General features: G+C 38.7%; 2 protein-coding genes across 4 annotated transcripts; both read right to left on the reverse strand.

The window, feature by feature from the left end:
* Window positions 1-133: 133 nt before the first annotated feature.
* On the reverse strand, window positions 134-9,824 carry LOC141768178 (interferon regulatory factor 4-like). Of its 2 annotated transcripts, none has more exons than XM_074636240.1 (10): window positions 9,730-9,824; window positions 9,344-9,546; window positions 8,018-8,204; window positions 7,564-7,640; window positions 6,745-6,883; window positions 6,546-6,647; window positions 4,559-4,936; window positions 3,010-3,122; window positions 906-1,403; window positions 134-570 (listed from the first exon to the last, which is right to left on the reverse strand). In XM_074636240.1, exons 2-9 carry the CDS (start codon window positions 9,542-9,544, stop codon window positions 1,242-1,244), a joined length of 1,359 nt encoding a protein of 452 aa, XP_074492341.1. In that variant the 5' UTR covers window positions 9,545-9,546; window positions 9,730-9,824; the 3' UTR covers window positions 134-570; window positions 906-1,241. The 2 variants fall into 2 exon arrangements, with proteins under 2 accessions (XP_074492341.1, XP_074492340.1); XM_074636239.1 differs by having other exon boundaries at window positions 9,659-9,789.
* A 4,180-nt stretch (window positions 9,825-14,004) lies between these two features.
* On the reverse strand, window positions 14,005-22,929 carry LOC141768193 (dual specificity protein phosphatase 22-B-like). Of its 2 annotated transcripts, none has more exons than XM_074636271.1 (7): window positions 22,681-22,929; window positions 22,526-22,559; window positions 19,776-19,858; window positions 17,107-17,156; window positions 16,413-16,487; window positions 15,611-15,782; window positions 14,005-15,037 (listed from the first exon to the last, which is right to left on the reverse strand). In XM_074636271.1, the coding sequence occupies exons 1-7, from the start codon at window positions 22,699-22,701 to the stop codon at window positions 14,888-14,890; spliced, it is 585 nt and encodes a 194-aa protein (XP_074492372.1). In that variant the 5' UTR covers window positions 22,702-22,929; the 3' UTR covers window positions 14,005-14,887. The 2 variants fall into 2 exon arrangements, with proteins under 2 accessions (XP_074492372.1, XP_074492373.1); XM_074636272.1 differs by lacking the exon at window positions 14,005-15,037 and adding an exon at window positions 15,069-15,270 and having other exon boundaries at window positions 22,681-22,845.
* Between the last annotated feature and the right edge of the window lie 800 nt (window positions 22,930-23,729).

Consider the following 23,729-nt stretch of genomic DNA (forward strand, 5'->3'; position numbering starts at 1 on the left):
TCATCACATTTGTTTGTGATAACGAAGTGTTTGATTAACCAGCCTCATCCTGCATCTGAACCACACTTCCTGTTCAGACACAGCATGCATAGTACTGACGTTACCCAAAGAGCTCACACAGTTCTCAACAGAGGTCGTCACTCTTTGCACTTCAGCCATTTATTGTTTTTGAAAATAGAAATCTGCTCCTTCAAGGCATAAAAGTTCAAAACTTTCACTCCAACTATTTCTCACATTTGATGTATAACACTTACATTTAAAAAAATATATCATGTAACTGAAATATTTGATACAAAATTGAGTTGAAAAAGCTTATCTAAAATCAGCTCCCTGAGAGTTTCTCAAGCAAACACAGCTAGGCAGAAGACTTCATTCATAATTTAGTAAATGGTGGTGATAGTGTCTCCCAGCAACAAAAACATTATTGAGAAGAGTTCAACGAGGAAATCGATACCACTCATGTCTGTACAGCAAATATGAAGTTACTGCCAGAAAACAATTAGCTTAGCTTAGCATAAAGACTGCAACCTCAGGAAACAGCTAGCCTGGCTCATTCCAGAGGTAAAAGATCTGCCTCCCAGCACCTTGAAAGCATATAACACGTTATATCTAGTTACGTTTTTGTACGGGCTCATAACCCCAATAAAATCGCATATTTTATGTTTTTACACTTTTTGTACAGATTTAACAAACTAAATATAACTTGTTAGATTATTAGCTTTGAGGCCTTTAGAGGTGATGGTAGGCTGATTTTGTTTGACAGAGCCAGGCTAGCTGTTTCCCCCCATTTCCAGTCTTTGTGCTAAGCTAGGCTAACCGCCTGTTGGCTCCAGTTTCATCTTTACTGTACAGTCTTGATAGTGGTATCGATCTTCTCATCTAACTCAGCAAGAAAGTGAATAAGCGTATTTCCCCAAAATGTCTATCACCTTAAGGCACTAAAATTCACCACACAGTTTTCTAGAGTACAATCACCAAAGCTGTCAGTTTACTTTGCATAGTCAGTATAGAACATATTCATGGTACCATTAAAAATACAGTAAAGAAAAAAATAAAACTACAACTTTTGTTCCCACCACACACACACTGACAAACACACACAGGACCCTACAGGGTCACTAAACGTTCATAATCTTCATGTATAACGCTGTCCAAGTTTGTCCTCTTGTCTCAGACTTTCCTTGTGTCAAAGGTCACTGCTGCATCTTGAAGTTTTCAACAGTCACTTGAACCTACTGAGATCACTCCTGCAGGCTGCTGCTGTGATGATGTGTGATGGTCCTCTGGTAGTCCTCCGGGGTCGTTATGTGGTCCGTGACTCCCGGGTGCTCGTAGCTGCGGTAGTAGTGGCCGCCCATCTGCTGGGCGTAGTACAGGAGCTGCCTGGCAAACAGCGGCTCCACCTGAAACACAGGAAGGTCAGGCAGGTTAGTAAAAGGCTTTAAACTGTCACCTTTTTCCATTGCAGGTAGTTTCTATGAGCTCAGATCAGTATCAAAATAGCTAAGGTAAGTTTGGAAGTTAAAACTATGGTTTGAGAAGTGAAAAATAGGATTTGAAAGTGTAAAAATAACACATGAAAGTCTGTTAGTTCTGTGTTCTCTTAAGTGTTTAAAGGTGCAATGTGTAAGACCTGGCCACATGCTCCAAACAAATAGGGGGCAGCATTTCACCTCTACTACTGGGTCCATACAATCTAAATATGTCTGTCATCAGTCATAAAACAAAAAGACACTTCTAACTGACAGTAGGGCAAGAATACGCGGAATTCAACTAAATCCATTAAAACTAAATTATCTTATAATCTTCACGTGTGGCGTCGGCCTATAGTTTACATTAGCCATCTTTGTGTTTACTGTGTCACTAACCGGGGGCTGAACACAATGTCAGACTGAATAGCAAAGTGAAAACAAACTGGCTATTCAGTCTGATTATCGGGCTGTAACAGTACAGTCTGGTCTCATACACTGTTTGTAGCTATACCTACAAAAAGAAATGCACTGTAATTCGTGTATGAATTGAATTGTCATAATGTCATTAATTCAATTTGTGTGTAATTCACATAATTGTGAACCAGAAAATATAAAGAGCAACAAAAGCCATGTAGGGAGGAGGTCAGGGTAGATGGGTGGGTCAAAAAATACTGGACTTTTACCCAGGAGACTGGCGTTCGTGTCCCGTGTGAAACCAGAAGTCAACGTTGATTTATTTGTCACGTAACTTGCGTACTGAAGTAACACTACTTCTGGAGTTATTTTAACCCAAACCACGATCTTTTCCTAAACCTAACTAAGTAATTTTGTTGCCTAAACCTAACCAAGTCGATCTTTTCCTAAACCTAACTGAGTAGTTTGGTCTTAACCTAAGTAAGTTGTTTCCTCTTAAGACGGAAGTTTATTTTGAAAAGACTATGCATGTAACAGGCGGAAATTGACACGTGTTGCTGGACATTTGTAGAAAACGAACGACAAAGGAGGAATAACTTTGTCATAAGATATCATACGAACCGTTGTATGAGAATAAGTTAAACAGTAACATATAACAGCTAAGAAAGGCTGGAGCACATTGGTCTGAACCTCCACTTTTGGGGTTTTTTGGGGGGGGTTTTCTGGGTCTCAGATCTTCCCAGGTTGAAACGGTGTCAGAAATCCCGTCATCCAAAGCTTGAAATAGCAGATATGAATTGCCCCTTTATTTTCACTTTAAATCACTGAAAAGAAAAATCACAGATGTGGGCTGTGATTCAGAGATCTGGAACCAGGCAGGCGTTGAATCTCTGCAAGTCTTGTTCAGAAACTGAATTTAAAGTTTTGAAACATTATGACTACAAACTTTATAAATCTTCCGTTTTAGCTTTCATATCCTATTTTTCACTTTTCAAACCACATTTGACTTTTTTCAACTAAAATGAAAGTAAACTGAATGTGTGTGAGGAGACATGAGGCTGGGGTTAGTTAAAGAGTACTAATATATGTGTAGAGCAGCTAGTATTGCAGTATGGACATTCACCTGGACTGTGAGGATCCGTCTTTGTCTCTGTGGGTCCAGACACTCGTCTCCAAAACTCAGCAGGACCTGGAAACGAGGCAGCGGCCGACCGTGGAGCCCGTAACTCTGGATCTCTGATAGTCAGGAAAGAGATGAGATCAAATTATTATGAAATCTAAAATACATCTGAACGGGTAGATTCAAATGAATTCAGGAGAATTTCTCTTGAAGTAGCATGACCTTCTGGGGTGATTCAAATGGAAAGTCCTGGTCACACTAAGTATGTAAATACAATTAGCTGTCAGGCTTTTACACAGCTGGGTCTGGCTTAGCATGTGGGTGGGATGAGGTGGCTGTGAAGAACTCATGTGACTGCCGCCTCATCATGAATTACTACTTATAAGAGTTTGTCTACCACATTTGTCGTGGTTGACAGTGATAATGACTTTTTGGGGGGATTTGTTTGTCTTTAGTTTTGTTCTTAGATGAATTTATCCAAAGTGACTTACAGTAAATGAACTGTAGTTTTTCTGAAAGACAGCAATCACAAACTTCACTTTTGAAGAATTCCAATAAGCACTGCTGACTTACTGTGAGTTTAGCCTTAGCCCCAGTTTGTGTCTCTTATGCATTAGCGTTACACTCAAGTCACCGAGCTAAGCATCCAATTTGCCAAAAAATAAATACATAATACTTTGAAAAACCCAGAAGGTTGATTAACAATACTTTCTGCTTGTCTTAAGGTATTTCCAGACTCCTCAATGGCCGGGATGAACAAATATTCAGTCTGCTGCACTACTACTACTACTACAGTCTGCTACTCTATCTTCTACTCTATGGCTCAACTCTTTTATTGTGTAACGTGAAATATTTTTTCATCCAGATGATTGGAGGAGTCTTTGAGGCATCTGAAACTGCTTTCAGAACAGCCATAGGTGTTAATAAACAACTGGCTTTTTAAAAGATCGTCGGCTTTTTATTTTTCGGGAAATTAGATGCTCTGTGAGTCGATAAAACACGAGAGGCACAAACTGGGGCTAGCTTAGCATTAGCTTGAATGGGGTACATTTTTTGTGTGTTCTTTTTTAGTGCTAGGACAATTCGTTGATTAATCAATTGTAGGGCAAACAAATTGATTTCTAACCTTTGTGTAAGCTTCAATGCGAGTCAATCAAAATAAAAATACGTCGCACAACTCTTTTCCAGTACACCGTGCTTACGAAGACGAGATGGCCGAACACATTCGGTGATTAAAGCATAGGTTACTGGAGAGGAGTTGTACAACATGCTTTAATTTTGAAGAACACTAATCGACAAACATGATATTGTTTATCATTTATAAAACCAATATGCTACACATATGCTGCTTCCAGCTTCTTAAATGTGAATATTTGGTGTTTAATATCGTAAATTGATATATCTTTGGATGTGGACTGTTGAATTGAAGATGTCACCTTTAGGAAACTGTGATGGCATTTTTCTACAGTTTTTTTAGATCATAGACTTTCAAAAACAAATCTTCAGATTAAATGATGATGCAACTAGTTGCAGCCTTTTCCTGCTGTCTCACCTGTCAGGTAGTCCTGTGTGTGGAGGAGTCTAGAGGTGACCTCTCTCTCCAGCTTGTTGGGCTTGTCTCCGTACTGGGACACTCCTCCCTGCCAGTACACCCTGCCCTGACACAGCCTCCGGGCGTAGAGTCCGTCTGGGCCCATCCACAGTAACACTCCCCTCTCCAGGGCGGACGGGGGACTCGGGGGACACTCCTCTGCCCTCCTCTGGGTTGAGAGACTGTCCACAGGCAGGGGGACCACCTCAGGACATCCGGGCGGCGGGTAGTGCTTCTCCTCTGGGGAGCAGGGAGTGATGTGGCACCCCTCTGGACTGGAGGTGGTCACCTCCCTCACCAGAGTGTCCCGGAAATATACCGACACATGCAGGCGGAAGTCTGATTGGAGGAGAAGAAGACAGGGATAGGGGTCACGTTAATCTTTTCACACGTTTCTTGCAAAAGTTTTGATAATCCGTCATTCGTCAAGCAAAAATGACAAACTTTTGCTGGTTCAAGCTTCTCTATTTTAAGGATTTGGTCCAAACCTATTGAAGTCCAATGTGATTTTATGTAATGACTCTAGTGTCTACCAAACTACAAATATGGATGCTGGAAGCTGTACTGTTGTACTGTAACATGTTTTTATCGCACATTGGCATGCACAGTCTAGCTTTAAACTTGCTAACAGCTTTCTGCTACTTTCACACTAAAGCCACAAAAGTGACAAAACTGCAAGTGTGGTCAGCTACATTGTCGCCGAATCGCTGTTGAAGTGTTGCTCAAGCGCTCATTGACATAGTTATGGTGTTAATAGCACTGGCGACTGGCTAACGGCATTTCTTTAGATGAAAAGGAACAGGGTGAAATAAAAACACATGATTGGTTGACACTTCACCGCCTCATTTGAGCGCTGAAACCAGCTTAGCTTTATTTGTAGCGTGTCACGCCTGTGTCGGGCGTCAGTTTGTCACCGACTTCCATTTAAAATGACTTGCAGAATGTTGTTGTGTCGCCCGTAGTGTGAACACAGCATTAACCTGGAGGCTGGATGCTATGCTACCACAATAACGCCGTCCCGACTGACGGCGCCATCAGCTGTAACCACCGTATGAGAGCAGTGAGGAGCGGCAACTGTGAGCTAGCCAGTGTGGCAAGCTCGCATGCAATAAAAGACACACGAGGCCGGCCCGGCTATGTCAACAAAGCACATAGGGAGAGCGACTTCATTCTCTGCTCAGGTAGACATTACTCCTCTATATCTTAAAATAGCAAATAGTTGTTTGCTGCTATATTAATGCTCTGGATATTGTATAGAGAACTTAAAAAGCTGCATTAATTAATTTCTTTAAGTCATTTCTGGCCACTAGGGGGCAGACAGACTGCTAGCTACACAGTCAACACATATCCCTGGTTGTGGTGCTGGGCAGGTAGCGCACAGTAACGCCAACCCACGGGGTTGATGCGAATGGTGATACTAAATCATACAGTAAATGTAAGAATCATAAATATTTGTGATTGATTTTTTTTTTACTTTAATTATAGCGCCCTCATTAGGCCAATCAGTGTATTTTTTAGGTTTAGAGAAGAAAAAAAAGTGCAGTTGCATTAACCCTCTGAGTTTTCCCAATATCAGAGCAGTGTTATCCAAATCCTCTCTGCAGCTTTGCTTTGATTAACCTTTTTAAATGACTAAATAGATGTAGGCTAAAATTAAGTTACATAGATTAAACTCATATAGATGTCTGCGTCTTTAGCTGTGTCTCTGTGTATGACCATAAACAAAGCACAGTCTTGTACATATGTTGCATATTATGATTTTTCCAGGTATTAATACATTACGTAAAGATGTATTCACCGCTTGGTCTTTTTGTTTAAAAGAATCTAGGGGAGGCTAAACAAGATCTGCAGCCACATTGAAATGCTCATTTGAGGACGTCACCTGGACCAATAGTACACCCTTCTCCTTCTGATGTCATAGAAAAGTGAAATGAAAGTGTTTGTTTACCCGAGAGCGCCTCCGCTGATCTGATGCCGGCGTCCAGTGTGAAAGGCGAGGGCTGGTTGTCAGCAGGACCGTACGAGTAAATAGAGGCTCTGAGCTGGTATCCTGCACACACACCGAGCAACAGACAAGAGGTCAACACTGGCACAGAAAGGCACTGCCTGGGATGCTAATAGTTATATTTGAACATTGAGTGCCATACCATTCTCCATGGACGGGCCCTGCCATGGCAGGCTGCGAGGGGGACAGGGACACTGAGTGAAGGGCAGCTCAGGCAGGGAGGCCTGCTCCTGGCAGTAATCTCTCCAGCCACACTCTGGTGTGGGCACGTACTGTGGCATCTACAGACAGACAGACACACAAACAATCAGATGATGTAACTTCTTTCATCGATATTGTTTCATTTATTTCATTCTCAAGACTCCAGCAACTGGAGAGTCTTTGTGCTGTCATGTAAAATCATTTTTAGAATGAGCATAAGGGAGCTCCACAGCAGGATTAAATGGTTAGAATACATTTTATAATGTATTATTGTCTTTGTTAGTAATTAGTAAAATTAGTAGTTCACATTCTACAATTACACACAGTGTTCTTCTTTCAATAGCTTTCGAGCCACTATGTTAAAATTGGACAAATAATTGTAAAAAAATAATCAAATTCAATAAAGCAATTTATTATTGTCTACCAGAATTATATTCCTGACAGCATGAAGTGTGACAACTTTAAAATAATGTTGGGAGCTATAATGTACAGTTAACAGTTAAATGTATAAATATTGATTTGAGATTTTCTTTGTAATTTCAGTATTTCCAACAGCACTTGAAGGCAGCACCAGTAAGACTTTGGGATGCAACTCATAAAGCTATGACCTGTCATCTGGTGCATCCGAGGTCATTCATGCATGCACGGTATGTATGCTTTCTCATCCACAGTTTCTGTTGCACATCCAATCTCTCTCTCTCTCTCTTGCTCTCTCTCTCTCTCTCTCTTTTGCTCTCATTTCCATGTGTATGAAAATCACCTGAGTCTGCAGAGCAGGGTAGGGGGAGTGCACCTGAAAGCTCCCTGGACTCAGAGGACTGTCCTCCTGTCGGGGTCCTAAACGCAAGACAGAAAAGAAAAGAAATCCAATCACATTCAGAACTCAGCACAGAAAAAGTTCACATCTTTTGACATCATGCAGCATGACCTTCACTGGTGGATGACTTCTTGACTCTTTAAAAATGCATCACTGCACTGAGAAGTCAGTGACCTTTACTAATCACTGATGAGAATTTCCAACTTTTGCCTGATAAAAAACAGTTTACCATAACAACTAACTAACAAATCATAACTACATTGAAGCATACATTCACCCACTTTGGTTAAATTCAACACTGTAAATATGTATGCTGCATTGTCATTTAACTCGTGCTGTGACAAAAGCCCAAAAAACAAAGCTCTATAGTTTGTGAGGTGTTTGAGGTGGGACTGACTTTTCTTGGCACCCTCTGGGATGATGCGGTACACTTTGTACGGGTCTGAGATGTCCAGCTGGCTCCTCTCCACCATCTCCTCAAAGTCATTGCTTTTGTTGAGGGCACAGCGGAGGCGAGTCTTCCAGGTCGGCGGGTCTGGCTTGTCGATCCCCTCCCGAAACTTGCCTTTAAACAGGGCCCAGGCCTGCAGACAGGTCACCAGTAAAACTTAAAAAGAACCCTTAACTAAAGCTTAGCCTGAGAGGTTCTCCAAACTGAACTACAGCAGAGCCAGTAGACATCCTCTCAAGAAAAGCAAAGTTTATATATAGAGCTAAAACAAATTAGTTGAGCAGTCCATCAACATCCAATGTCTCAGATGTGAAGATTTTCTATTTGTCACTGTCTTCCCCAAAACTTATCTTTTGATTTTAGAAGTGTTGTTCAGACAAAACATTTTAAAGTCATATCTGTCTCTGGGGAACTTGTGTGGCATTTTTAAGTAGCATTTTTTTTAACACTATTTTCTGACATTGAGCCTAAAAGACCAAATAGCAATCAACAAAGTAATGGGCAGACTAATAATATTAATAATAATGAAAAGAATCGTTCAGCTCTGCTTATAGGGCTAAAACAATTAGTTGAGTAGTCCATCAACATCCAATGTCTCAGATGTGAAGATTTTCTATTTGTCAGTCTTCCTAAAAACTTATCTTTTGATTTTAGAAGTGTTGTTCAGACAAAACATTTTAAAGTCATATTTGTCTCTGGGGAACTTGTGTGGCATTTTTAAATATCATTTTTTTTAAAAACTATTTTCTGACATTTAGCCTAAAAGACCAAATAGCAATCAACAAAGTAATGGGCAGACTAATAATAATAATGAAAAGAATCGTTCAGCTCTTTTTCATATACAAAGACACTGCAAAGTGATTTAGCCTCCATAGAATATCCAATTTAAAAACATGAAATGTGCAACATAAGACCTAAATGAACTATATTATGAAAAGCATCATGATGACAAAACAAAAATCAATAGGCTATATATTTCTCTCTTAGTCTCCACTTTATATCACTTTGAAGACTTTAAAAACATTAAATGTGCAACATAAGACCTAAACGAAGCTATAAACCTATTATGAAAAGCTTCATGATGATGTTAAAACATATATCAATAGGCTACATATTTCTCTCATAGTCTCCCCTTTATATCACTTTGAAGACTTTAAAAAACATTTTGAACTATGTGTTTTGGTCAGTTTTGCACACTATACTTTTATTCTGAAAGTCCTGTTTTCTTCAGTCTGGATTGGACTAAGCAGAGGATGCGGGTCTCTCTCTCACCTTGAAAAGCGCGGCATCCTCATCCCGGTTGTAGTCCTGTTTCCCGGCGTGTTTCCACGGTATCCTGAAGATGCTCTTCTCGTCGTTCTCCCACACCAGACCGGGGTATTTGCCGCTGCCCACCTGCTCGATGAGCCACTGACGCAGCTTCCCGTTACCGCTGCTGCCGGAGCCGCCGGAGTAATCCAACTCTACGTTCATCTCTGTCCAAACACACACACACACAGGCACGACAACTCAGTACTGCAGCGCAATGTGCTGTGATATGTGTGTTTGAAAGTTTAGCAGAGTAGGATGAGTTCAGTAAAAACTCACTAAAAGGTTAACACCCGGATCTCCCACGCAGCAGACTGACTTGTTGCGCGTAATAAGCTGTTTCTTCTTACCTGTGAAACTCGAAACCCGTCAAGTTTTGAAATCAATCAGTCTCAGAAAGCTCTCATCACTGCGGCGGGACCGCTTAAATCCTCCTCCAGCCTATAGCGAGCAGAGGAGGAGGAGACACAGAGAGAGGATGCTGAGGAGGAGGAGGAGGAGGAGGAGGAGGAGGACGCACCTGCTGCTGCTGCTGCTCTCTCTCTCTCTCTCTCTCTCTCTCTCTCTCTCTCTCTCAATTCAATTCACTTCAATTCAATTCAATTTGCTTCATTGATCATGACAAAAACATATATATATATATATATATATATATATACGATACGATACAACTTTATTGTCAGTTTGCACTGAAATTCATTTTGCATCCATAGGCAGCTCAGTTTGAGAAAAAAAGTACACATACAGCAGACATACTGTTACCATAAACAGACAGACAAGTAAGACCCATCAGACAAAAAAAACAAAACACATCACAATTATTCATACATAACCCATTACAAAATGACCATCTGTCCTCTGGATTTGCATGTCTTATATATATATATCTATATATATATATACAGATATATATATATAGATATAGATATTTAAAAAGAACATGCATGTAAATTGAAGAAAACAACAAAGTAATTCATGTTTGTTGTTTCTGTAAAACAAACAAACAAATAAAAAACCTCTCTCTCTCTCTCTCTCTCTCTCTCTCTCTCTCTCTCTCTCTCTCTCTCTCTCTCTCTCTCTCTCTCTCTCTCCAGTGAAGCTTATCTGCGCGCACAGCGCAGCAGTGTGATCTCCAGTAAGACACCGTGGGGGGGGAAACCCTGCCGGTGTCACTCAGAAGTGTCACACACACACCCGCACACACACACGTGGAAAATCATGGGACGGAGACGAAAACAATTCTTTGAAATGATAAAAGCTTTACGAAAAGTCACCATCGAGTGGTCCTGCAGCAGAAGTGATGCGCACAAAAACACACATCACTTTGTTGCCATTGGAAGATTATATAGAAGTGTGATGACAAGAAAAGCCTCCAGATAAGATTATTATAAACTGTGTCATATCTGTGTAGAGTATAATTACACAGAAATAAATACATCAAAACACGTTATTGAGTGAGCACACAATGTCTACAGTTCATCGAGTTCACACAGCACAAGAAATATATAATAATAATAATAATAATAAACTTTATTTGTATAGCACCTTTCCAAACATAGTTACAAAGTGCTTTACATAAGTTAAAATAGTGCAAAAATAAAAATAAAAACAATACAGAATAAAAAAATTGGCCAAAATAAAATGTTGAACATAAGACTTTTGTACAAAAAGTCAACAATAATGACATTTAAAACAAGGGATTGCTATAAAAAGGCCTTCCTGTAACAGTTGTTTTTGAGGCATGATTTAAAAGAAGAAACAGAGTTTACTAGCCTGAGTTCCTCCAGAAGGGAGTTTTAGAGGACCAATACAATACAAGCCACTACGCTCTAAATCAGAAATTCACAACCTTTTTGGGAGTGGTGGAAGATTTAACTTAGATTATAAAAATACTCAAGTCCTGCATTCAAAAGCTCACAAAAGTAAAAGTACAAAAAGCAAATTAAGCCCAAAGTTTCAAAGTAAAATGATTCATTCTACAGTATGTAGTAAAGAATATATATAATAAATAATACAATACATATATTTGATTATCATTGACATGTTAACCTATAAGAAACATTAAAATAGTGTAACTGGTCAAGGTGGAGCTAATTCTAACTATTTAATACACTTAGTTTAATCCATAACAATGCATCATATTTTATAAAAATCAGCATATATTCTTATTATGAAATCAAAATTTGTAAAGTAATTAGTAACTATAGCTGTCCAATGAAAGTAGCGGAATACAATGTAGCCTACAATATTTTCCTCTGAAAAGTAGTGAAATATAAAATAGTATAAAGTACCATAAAATAGAAATACTCAAATTAAAGTACAGGTACCTCAAAAATTGTACTTTGTACTTAAGTAAAATGTACTTAGTTACTGTTGTACCACTGCCTTTTGGCTCTTGACCCCCCGGTAGTGGGATGTAAATATACGTAGCCTACATTAACTCAAGTTCTGAACAAGTTAGTCATATTTGTTGTAATAATAACTTCATTTGTATAGCACCTTTAATGCCGAGATGTAGCCCAAATGACCTAACGAGGAAACAACATTAAAAAACAGAGAACTATTGAAAACAAGCAAAAATTAATAAATGTTAGATAATAATAACCTTATCATTAAGAACAATCACAAAAAAAATCTACTACTATATACTTCATTAAATCTCAGAGGGAAATATTGTACATTTGACTGCACTACTTTTGTTTAACAGCTCTAGTTACTTAATGATAATTTTATAAAATGTTTGATTGTTATAAATTAAATTACCCAGCAGCATTTAATGTAGTACAAATTACACCTCAACCAACTACATTAAAATTCTGCTCACACTTAAATGCATCAGGACGTTTACTTGTAACAGAGTATTTTTATATAATGGTATTGCTTTTCTTTTTTTTTTTTAAGTAAAGAATCTAAATACTTCATCCACCACTGACCTGTGGTGACCAGTTCCACCAGAGACTCTCGTTCTGTTTGAATATTTTATAAAAATTAACTAAAATCCTTTAATTCACAAGAAAATCTAAATATATTGACATTTTGAATTGCAAAAATGTTTTTTTTTTTCTGCCTTTCCAATCCTTATTGGGGTCCCAGCCCCCAAGTTAACAACGACTGCTAAATAGATAAAAAAAATATTCAGATGACGAATTGAATCTCATGTATATGGATATTTAGTTAAATTAAATGCAATTTTCACATGTATAATTTACTGTAGTCTGGAGCAGACATGTAGGATAATAAAGGAATAAAACTGCAATAAGTAAATAAATACTGCTTCTGATACTGTTTTACTGAAAGTCTCAGCATTCAGCTTCCACACTGTCTATAGAAAGTAACACTCATATTTCAAGTAGAGGACACAGCATAATGTAACTAACAGGGGGAGTGAACGCTGCTAAATGCGTGTTCACACTGTGGACTGTATGTACTTATTTCGTTGGTCTCATGCTTGACTGCCCTTGCATGTTGTTTTGACAGTTGGAGGCAAGGTCATGACATGACGAGGGGGACTGAGATAATGACATAAAAATCCCCCCCACTCACATGACTCCTTAGCCATTCTTCAAACAGGATGTTTCTGCTGTAGCTTTTCCCTGCAGGATCGATGATGAAGTCAAACAGTTGCTCTGGTCTTAGTGGGGTTTTTTTTATGATTGCCAACAAGCATTTAAGACACTTTTTCTAAACTCTTAACACAGCAACACACCTACATCACACATTTAGCCAAATAGTTAATTTTCTGTTCAAAACCAAATTTTGTTCATTAAATACAAACTACATTCAGCTGATTAGACTGTTGTCAGGCTATTAAATAGGCGTTATCAGTCGCTGCAAGCCCCATAGATGTGGGTCAATAGGGGCCTACTACACCCACTAGTAGGTTTTATCATCTATTCACATGGGAGATCACCGAAAGAAGGTATAAATGAACACGACAAGTCAGGTGCTGTATTATAGACAGTGTGAAACTCCATAAGGAGTGGAGGCTTTTATCCAGGAGACCGGAGTTTGCAACCTGTGTGAAACAAGTTGTGTTTGTGTTCGTATTACTTTAACCCAAAACACAATGTTTTTCCATAAACTTAACCAAGTGCTTTTTTTTGCCTAAGCCTCAAGAAGTTGTTGTTGTATTGCCTAAACCTAATTGTTTTTTGTTTTTTTGCCTATACCTGAAGACATTGTCATTTTGTTGCATAAACCTAAAGAAGCCTTTTTGTTTGTGTTCAAAACGTGACGTTTCATTCAGTTTTACGACATTTTAGAACATGTTGCTTTTAAGTTTCACTTTCACTTTTACAAACTAGTAGGTGTAGTAGGCCCCTACTGACCCACATCTATGTTGCTCATAGCGACTGATAACGGCTATTTAATGGCCTGATAACAGTCGAATCGGGTGCAATATTTAAAAATGCAAAAACAAACACGTTCTCTACACACACTAACTGTCAAAACACAACAAACCAGACTCTGTATCAAATCATTCTTTCAAAACACTAGCACACGTTTTCTATCAAAGATGAACATATAGTCAGTCATAGCACGTCAACTTTCAAAATACTAACAGTTGATTGCATTACATAAACGGCATTCATTTACATGTTTCAAATCCACCTGCATACAATAGACAATATGAAACCCATTGTTTTTATAATTCAGTTTCCTTTTACTATAAAGCAGAATGAGTTACATTAATTTATCTTTACTTTATAGAATGTACAGTAGAAAAAAAAATAGTGACATAATGATCTGCCAGTGATCAACAAAAAATCCAACATTTATGGCCTTTGGTTCCAAATGTGTAAAAATAAAATACACAAATACAGTAAAAAAAAAAAAAAAAAAAGAGAAGGGGAAGAAAACACAAAAATGCACAGTCCTGTTCCAATCCATACGATCTTCAGCATTTGGTCATGTTCTTGTACATATTCACATCTTACTGTATGTCATCTCTCGCTATGCACCTTGGATAGAAACACTTAGCATACCCTATCCACCTTTGGCAGTCTATTTTACACAACTTATAGTAAATCAGATATTTCTCAATGTTTCAATGTTCTGTTCATTCAAAATGCTCATCAGCTGTTTCAATATAGCTGTTGAGCTGTTGTTGTTGCAGAAGTAGTAGCTTTATACTATAGTTAAGGTTTTGAGCATTAGGTTTTAATTTCTGGCATGCTGTGTGCAAGCAAAATAAGACAAGAAAGATCCATAATTTTTGTATTGGGTAAGCTGGTATGTAAATAAAATTTAAGCATTTTCGAAACGTGTTAATTGCCCGCATATTCTGTGAAAACAACATGAATTGTGTTAATGGTATGGTCCACAACAGACCGATGTTGTCCTAATTGTGTTTAGAATTTTGAAAATGTGACTACAGATCGGACAAAAGGATATTAGTGATTGTAAAAAAAAAAAAAAAAAAAAACTGTGGTGAACTTCCAAGCAGAAGTTCACCAGTCCCTCAGTTGCTTGAGTTCAGGAAAGACAAAACTGTCAGAAGACATTTTTTCAGGTGCCACTTGTGCCCAGTGTAGTAGTGATGCTTGTTGTTATGGTATTGCTGCTGTTGCTGCTAGATTTCTGAGTTAAAAGGGTTTCCATCTCCTCATCGTCGTTGAACGAGTTCTTCCCATATCGGTCCTTCCACCAGTCCCGGTACTGGAGGGGGAGGGCAGAGGGAGTGTAAAAGTGAGTCAGATGAGTATAAGCCAGAATCAAAGCCATGGAGGGTGTTTCACATCGATTTCAGACCAACCACAGGCCTTTGTTGTTCAATTCAATTTATTTTTATACAGCGTCAAATCATAACAGAAGTTATCTCGAGACGGTTGTTGCATGTCACACCCCGCTCTCTCCCTCTGCTTCCTGTCTACCTTTTCACTATCGTATAACTGTCAAAAAAAGAAGTGGAACAGTTTTCAAACTTTCAACCAGAGAGGGCAATACACACTGCCTCTCAGCCTGGTGTAAAGTTGCTCTTTGGCCACATCACATTGTTTTAAAAAAGACGACAGTCAACAATGTTGTCCATGACGGTAATACTGAATTATATATGTGTGTTTATGTATGTATCTATATATATATATATATATATATATATATATAAATATATATATAGAGAGAGAGATTTAAAGAAATACATTGAATGGCTACTGCCAAAAAAATAAGAATAATCAAAATTGGCTTTTTATATCATGAAATGTTATGATCAATCAGTGGGGTGTTACTCACTTCTGTCAGCTCTGTGTTTTCAAACTCCTCCAGCTGCCGGAGGAAGCCCAGGTTGGGCCCCGCACACGGCCGAGCCGCCCTCACCCCCGCCAAGGACTCCACCCATCCACGCCCCGTCACCGTCATGATGTAAGCCACTACCAGAGTCACACTGCGGGACACTCCTGCCACACTGAGAGCACACAGCTTCACCCAATCAACACATATTCATATTCTCTTCTTTAGTGTACAAAGAAGTGAAACTCCTTTTTTCTTAAAGCTGTGGTTAAATGCTTGATTTTGTCCTGTTTGATATGAGAACAGATGAAAGGTGATGGTATTTACTATGAAAGCATTAACCAAAATGTTGTCCTGTTTGATGACAGTGATGTGGTTGAAAATGAAAAATAGTTTAATACAATATGAAGACCTCCAGTCAGTAATCACCTTGAGGCAAATATTCATCATTATAAACAAAAATCTACCAAATCTGAATATTTGTGCTTCTTCCTCTCAACATCCTCATATGCAAATGACATCAGTTTCGTACTATTCTGATGCACAGTATATTATGGCTTAGTGATTTTTAAATAAAAATATGAACGTATAGTACTGTAGGCCTACTATGCAGTAAATAATTCGTTAAAACAACAAGACATACAAGAAAAATAAGACTGAAAAACCCATTTATTGCTCAAGTAAATCATGTTTGATCAATCAAATTGAAGTACTATTTTAGCATGTGATTTTAAGATTAAGTACATTAATTCACAAATAAAGAACAAACCAACCAAACGTATTTTTATGCTTTATTTCCACTCACCAGTGAACAAGGCAGCCTTCTCCTCTCAGTCGGGACTCGTGGATGAACATGATGCTGTCTCTGAAGTACTGAATCCTGGTAGAATTACCACATTAAACACACTGAATTAATTCATATTTAAATTACAATTGGCTTAACAATACAGACTTGAAAATAATATATTCAACCACCACATTTGAAATAGCAGTAACTTTATTTCTTAAACCATCTATTAATCAATTGATTCTACTTTTCTTCTGCTATATTCTGCAGTTTTTATTAATTATATAATCATTAAATATTGACTGCTGAACCTGCCCTCTAAGCAGAAAACATTGTAAATTGTATGATTGTAATTAAATTAATTAAAATTAATTAATTATTAAATTGTAATCTTTTGGTTTACAGTACTCAATCAGTAATGGGGTTGTATGTGTGAGACTTTTCAAAAAGTTGTCCTGGATAAGAATACTTTTATATAAAATAATTTAATAAATAGAACATGTTCGTTATGATATCAGAAAGTTAATTATATACGAAAAAAATCTGTATCATTAAATTGTGAAAATTAAAATGGTTTGACTTTTATTTTCTTGCAATTATGCTTGCCACGGATCATCGGACGGTAGATACATCAGAGCCAATACTGAAGAACTTTCAAACATAGTGGACCTCATCTATGTACATACTGTATACATATCATACAAGTACTCACAGGTTTTGCTTAGAGCGGTCAGCAGCAGATATACACAGGTACGTCATGTCCTGGAGGGTGAAGGGGGGAGAAGTTTAGACTCAAACAACACAATAGTGTATTTTCTGCAGATAAATGAATGTACAACATTTAACAAAGTGTAAAAAGAGTTTTTCATCCTGTCAGGTCATCTGTTTGAACAACGGGTCCAACACACTTGCTGTTTCTCGGTGTATGGGACGGCCCCTGAAACTTTGCCCCTCTGACCCTGCTGGTATGGTAGGTCATGAAATAACGATGTTCTACTGTGTGTGTGTGTGTGTGTGTGTGTGTGTGTGTGTGTGTGTGTGTGTGTGTGTTAATGCATATGTTTTTGTACTGTGCACCTGGCAGCTGATGGTACATGCAGTGGACAGAAACTACCTTGTCCCGTTATGACTGCACCGCTGCAAAAACCCCTGGGCCCTCTGGGACACTGCGAGCTCTGGAAGTGCTCCAGACAAGTTAGCTCGCACACACACGCCAACCACAGTCTCGCGCAGTACTCATGCACACACACAGACACACACACACACGCGCTTAAAAACTCGCACATATCACATATTGACAGAGCATGTAACTCTCATATTGTCGACATTATAATTATTGACAGTAAAAGTCAGGTTTTGCAAACGAATGCTGAGAAAGTCCTCTTCTACCGTTGCACCATCACTCTTAAAACTCATCATGACCATGATTCGGTGTTTGTAAAATCTAACCCAGGCAGACAGAAAGCATGAATAAACTCCTGAACAATGTGCGCGCAAATAGTGTATAAGAAATTAATTTTCAGATTTTGTTCCATCAAGCTGGCCTCACCCTCTTACTTTGCGGTATGTTAATTAGAGCCGCTTACTGTACAGTAAAGGGCAAGTCCGACCTCAGAGACTTGGTGGTTGCAAATTCTACCTTCCTCTCTCAGGAACCATCATGCTGTCTTCCAAGAAATCGATCAGTCAGCAGTTTGACTGTTAGGTATGCAAATACACCATCCCATCTGGCCATTTGGGCTACACTGGTAACCTGAGTCATTATTACGCCACAAAACTCAAAAAGCTGAGTCATTCATATGAATGCGAGAACAATCCAACGATCAAGATCAAAGATTTGTACAACAGCTGGGATTAATGAGTTGTTGAATGAAGGGCAGCACAGTTCAGCGAGTCAGACTATAATTTCAAGCCCAAAACCTTTTTAAAAGTTTTGGTGGTTGACCAGTTTGGGTAGTGATACTGTAATACAAGTTGCTGTTTCTCTTCAGAGTTCAATGAAACATAATAGCATGGATGGAGAAAGTGTACAGAAATCTCTGAGCACTTTTTCATGCTCGCTTTCAGCAAGAAAAGATGAAAGTTGTGAAAGCGGACACTGAAGATCAAGATTTCCGAAAACGGCTCAAACGTAAACTGAGAGAGGAAAATTTCATTCCAATAAAATGACAATAAAATTTGAATTAAAATGGATCATTGGCCATTATTCGAAAGGATAACGCCTCTAAATTAAACTTTATTTTATCCAAGAACAGATTTTGCAGTGGTACAGATGACATATTTTTACATCTGTTACCAAATGGAAATCAGTGAGAGCAAATTTCTACTTTCAACCTAGCAGGTTCTCACAGTAGAATCACCTCTTTCTCTCCTTCTAGCACTCACTCACTCACGTACACACAAGAAAAACACCTTTCTTACACAAATCGCCAAATGCAGCTGTGAAAAGCTAGAAACCTTTTTTTTTTTTTAATGCAGTTCCACTTTCAAGTCTTTATGGACTTCAAGCTGCTGAGCTAAAAGCATCTTGTGTGAAAAATGTCTTACAGTTTGGTGGCTTGCATCTGCACCACAGCTGCACCACAGAAAAGGGCATACAAATTTTCAGATATTCACTGGGATCCCACACAATACTGCAGAAAACGGCTTATTTCATGGAACCTGGTGAATTCCGGGTCTTCTGACTGGTATACGACAAAAGGACTTTCCGTGCAAAATTGAAAAAAAGAGCATCTGCCTTTCACACTAATTGAAGCGGTCTATTTCAACAGTGTTTGATACAAATCTGACTTTAGGGTGTTGGATATTACTTTGCACCCTTTTTTTCTCGTATTTCTCCTTTCAAAACGCAACAGCATTGGCCTCACATAGTAAATAGATTGTTATAGATGATACCTCGGATGATAATGAGGGTATAGTGAAGATCTGAAGCTGAAATGATTAGTTGATTAATCAATTAGTCAATCTTGATAAATGATCTGTTGTTTAAATCAGGTTTCAAGCATAAAATGCTAGAAATTTGCTGGTTGCAGCTTCACAAATGTGTAGTCTTTTTAGGTTTTGGGGAACTTTGATGGACATTGTTTCACAATTTTTTTGCCATTTTTCAGACTAAACAATCAGTTACATGGAAAATCAGTTGACAGATTAATCGCTGTTGAACATATTTGTGAGAGCTGCAGCCCTAATGAATATATTAAGTCAGAAAAAGACAGAGGGGCACCTCAGGTCTGCTGCCAACATTTAACACTTTCAGAACGAGCAGCTGGGCCACTGAGGGGGGGGAAACAGTTCAGGCGAGGTTGTGTACTTTATGGCTGGATTAATGTTAGGGTCCGAGGGTCACACAGGCCGATATAAGACGCAGAGGAAACGGCTCACCTCCAGGAAGGGTGCAGCTGTGTCATGGATGGACAAGATGTGGGTGATGTTGTGCTGCGCCAACAGCTCCCTGTCTCGTGCATCTGCGGATCGCAAAGAAAATCAGTCAACTCAAATATTCCTTTCATGCAAACAAAGATCACCACATGTAAGCTCCAACCTAAATTAAGCATTTTCTAACCAACAACACCCCCCACCCCCTCCCCCCACCCCCACCCCCCTGTCTCCCAAGCAAATGTGGCCTTCAAAGTTTTGAACTGAAAGAAAAACCGGAAAACCAGTGTTTCTAAAACAGTCCAACAGCTTGGCCCAGAAGCAAGAAACAGTAATTGTTCTAATCAAATTTGTTCTTTAAAAGGAAGCCAAAGGTTTTCTGCTTTGGACAGATGTGTCTTGAGCATGTTTTTCTCATGCTTTGCAAGTTTGCAGGATGCTGATGCCCCCTATACAAGACCAAGATGAGTCTGTACTGAACCCTCCTGCCTGCCAAATCAATTCAACTAACCAGATTTTCACACATCATGAAAGTTTGTATAAACTGCAAGACTAAACAATAACTAATACAATATCAATTGAAAAAATTATAAACATATGAGTAGGCCTAACTTAAGATAAATCTTTCATATAGTTGCAGAGGAAACACAATCTGATTATGTAACTTACAAGGAAACCAGTGAATAGTCCACAAGTGTGTTGGTCATGAGATAAATATTTTTATGGGGTGTCACAGAGCTGACAACTGTCTGTCAGCTGAGCACAGACCACTGGCCCCTACACAACAAACAGCACTGTCCATGGTTCAGAAACAACAGCTAAACAATAATCACATGTATATATTATTATTATATTATATCAGACTCCAAAAGTTACCCGGGCCACTGTCCCCCTAACCCGGAGACTATTGCCACAGCTACTGTAAACTAAATTTACCTATTGATATTTTATTAAAAAGATTATTATTATTTATTAGATGGATTAAATCCAACCATTATGCAGAATAAAAGCTCCGCTAACGCTAAAATCCTGCTAACACTAAACTGATACTAACAATAAACTCCTGCTAAAGCTAACATAACTTTTTAATGCCTTTTATTGATAGTGCAAGAGAGGTAGTCATGAAAGGGGGAGAGAGCGGGAATGACATGCAGCAAAGGGCCACAAGTCAGATTCAAACCTTTGGCCGCTGCAGTAAGGACTCAGCCTTGGTACATGGGGCGCCCGCTCTACCAGGTGAACTACAGTAGCGCCCCTGCAGGCACAGTTTTAAAGCGAGAAAGGTAGAGTGAAGATACTGCCATCATATGAAATTAAACAATCTAAGAAATCCATTGGTACCAACCATTTCATACTAGCTTGTCGCGAAGGAGGCAAAATAACGCTCCAAAATTTTGGCGAGGAAAAACTGTTTTCAAAGGGGTCCCTTGACCTCTAACCTCAAGATATGTGAATGAAAATGTGTTCTATGGGTACCCACGAGTCTCCCCTTTACAGACATTCATGCCCACTTTATGATAATCACATGAAGTTTGGGGCAAGTCATAGTCAAGTCAGCACACTGACACACTGACAGCTGTTGTTGCCTGTTGGGCTGCAGTTTATCATGTTATGATTTGAGCATATTTTTTATGCTAAATGCAGTACCTGTGAGGGTTTCTGGACAATATTTGACATTTTTTTGTGTTGTTAATTGATATACAGTACACGTATATGTGTATACATATATATATATATATATATATAGAGAGAGAGAGAGATATGATATATATATATATATATATATATATATATATCATACAATTAAAGCAAACTGTACAAGAAAGCTGAGATAACACATTTAGTTTGTAGATGCTGCATTTTCCCTTCCATTCCCTGAAGACTGCCTAGGTCTTTTTAGGTACTGTATTACTTTCTATGATAGTAAAGTTTTTAAAAAAATTTTTTTATTTTTAATCATCCTAAAAAGGCATCAAATTTAGGCATTATTCAGTCTACTGGCCAGCCTGAAAACCTTAAACTCCTTTTTTTCTGAACTTCACTGTCCTACCTCTGTAGGGCAGATCAAGGGTCTCCTAACATTGTGACAGTCTTACAGAGTTTAACTCTCCCTCATACTTGCTCACACCTGTTGTTGTAAATACATACGATTTGACATGATGTAAAAGAATGCCAAGCAAAATGTTTTAAAGAAGATCAACGGCCTGGATAACGTTAAACAAGTCAGATTTCCTGTTTAACAGTGGTTACCTGAATATGTCATGTTTACAAAAAGTCATCCATATTTTTAACCCATTTCCTGTGCAGTCACCATTACATGTGTGCACAGATCTTTTGTAAGAGCAACCTAATGATCATATTTGCTGGTTTGTGGAAAGATGTGGAATACAGTTCACACTAGGGACACCCCCACGCCGCGGGGCATCCCCTCCCACACCAACCCTTACGCACTCAGCAGCCCTCAAAAATAATTTCTTTCCTCCAGCTGCTGACAGAGTTACACACCAACCCCCGCACGCACACACCCACACACACAGAGGCAAAAAAACAGTGTAATCGTTTTTGTTTTTTACATCAAAATACACTACTTCAATCACTCTGCTCTACACTGTGACCTCTCCACTCTATAGAAACTGAGCTCAGCGTAGCATCTCACCACATGCCCCTCCGTATGAGGAACTGAAACACACTCTACTACATTATCCTGAAAATAAATTAATTCTTCACTCAAAATGACAAGAGGCACGACATCTTACCTTTGATATTTCCGAGATACAGATCAGGCAGGACCTAAAGACAGTTAGAAATTGAGTCAAAAGAAGGAAGAAGAGGCTGCGAAAGTAGCCTACAACAAGGTGATCAAGGTTTGAATGTTTTTGACTCCTTTTCGTGTAGAGATTTGATACTGTACCTTATTCATTCCATTACCCATGTCAGCCAAAAGTCTCAAGAAAAGCACATCAAGTTTAGAACGCAATTTGGATTTTTTTCACCAGGTTTTTAAAGTTGTTTATCACCTACAATAGTGATAGAAGAAGAAGTGTTTAGCTCCGTCGGTCAAGCCCTCTCACTAGCTCGTTTTCAAACTACCCGTGATGACTTTTTTGTGACCCAGGATATCATAAAGCCTTCGAACGCCTCCACAGCTCATGCCCCGAGTGCTACTTGATTGAGAATGTGCTACTGGGGATGACGTAATGTGACCTTAGCAGTGCTGCTTGGATATTTATATTTAGACCAGTAGTTGGGTCATGGGACTGTGGACAGGCACATACCAGCCAGACAAAGATGGTTGAGGGCCAGAGGGAAGAGCAGAACAGATCTGCTGAGGTGTTGTAGGCCTACCGTACAAGGAGCACTTCTGAATGAGGCTCAAAATACATGCCACTTGCAATAAATCTTAATTTAGATAATATTCTTGAAGTATATATGACAGGCGAGTTGTCTTAGAACTATAGAAATTCCCCAATTTAGCTTAACCCTCATCCCACTAACCTATTTAACATACAAGGACTACTGACTGGTAATGTAATTAATGTGATCCAAAGTAAAAAAAAACAACAAAAAAACGGTTATTATTATTTTAGTAGTCACAGTTAATTTACATATTGTGTAAAATGAAAATAGGCGTGAGGAAATCTGTGTCCGTCTCCTTCAAAATGATAATGTGTGATACTTTAATTAAATTAAGATCCATGGCAAACATTTTATCAATCTGTTCTATTTTATCTATTAAAACTACATAGGCTGCAATTGAGTGCTCTCGACTGGGGTCCCCTATAGGACCCTAACACATTGGTCTTTTTAAAAAGCACTTATTAAAACAGAAAACAATGATATGAAGTCATTAGGAACAAATTGATCGACAAAGTCATGACAAATTGGAATAATGAAATAAAGCACCTGTGAAATATGACACAAAGTATACCTTTGGGGTCTGTGGGGACCCCAGTCGGTGGG

Source organism: Sebastes fasciatus, chromosome 5 (genome assembly GCF_043250625.1).
Source record: "Sebastes fasciatus isolate fSebFas1 chromosome 5, fSebFas1.pri, whole genome shotgun sequence".
In the NCBI taxonomy this organism is placed as follows: domain Eukaryota; kingdom Metazoa; phylum Chordata; class Actinopteri; order Perciformes; family Sebastidae; genus Sebastes; species Sebastes fasciatus.

Coding starts and splice junctions, on each gene's coding strand:
- LOC141768178 (XM_074636240.1), bottom strand. CDS start 9,544: ATGAACGTAGAGTTGGATTACTCCGGCGGCTCCGGCAGCAGCGGTAAC. Junction 6,884..7,563: donor ACCCTGCTCTGCAGACTCAG/GTGATTTTCATA, acceptor GTCTGTCTGTAG/ATGCCACAGTACGTGCCCAC. Junction 3,123..4,558: donor CACACAGGACTACCTGACAG/GTGAGACAGCAG, acceptor CCTGACTATCAG/AGATCCAGAGTTACGGGCTC.
- LOC141768193 (XM_074636271.1), bottom strand. CDS start 22,701: ATGGGTAATGGAATGAATAAG. Junction 22,560..22,680: donor TGGGTAATGGAATGAATAAG/GTACAGTATCAA, acceptor AACTGTCTTTAG/GTCCTGCCTGATCTGTATCT. Junction 17,157..19,775: donor CAGCTGCACCCTTCCTGGAG/GTGAGCCGTTTC, acceptor TTCACCCTCCAG/GACATGACGTACCTGTGTAT.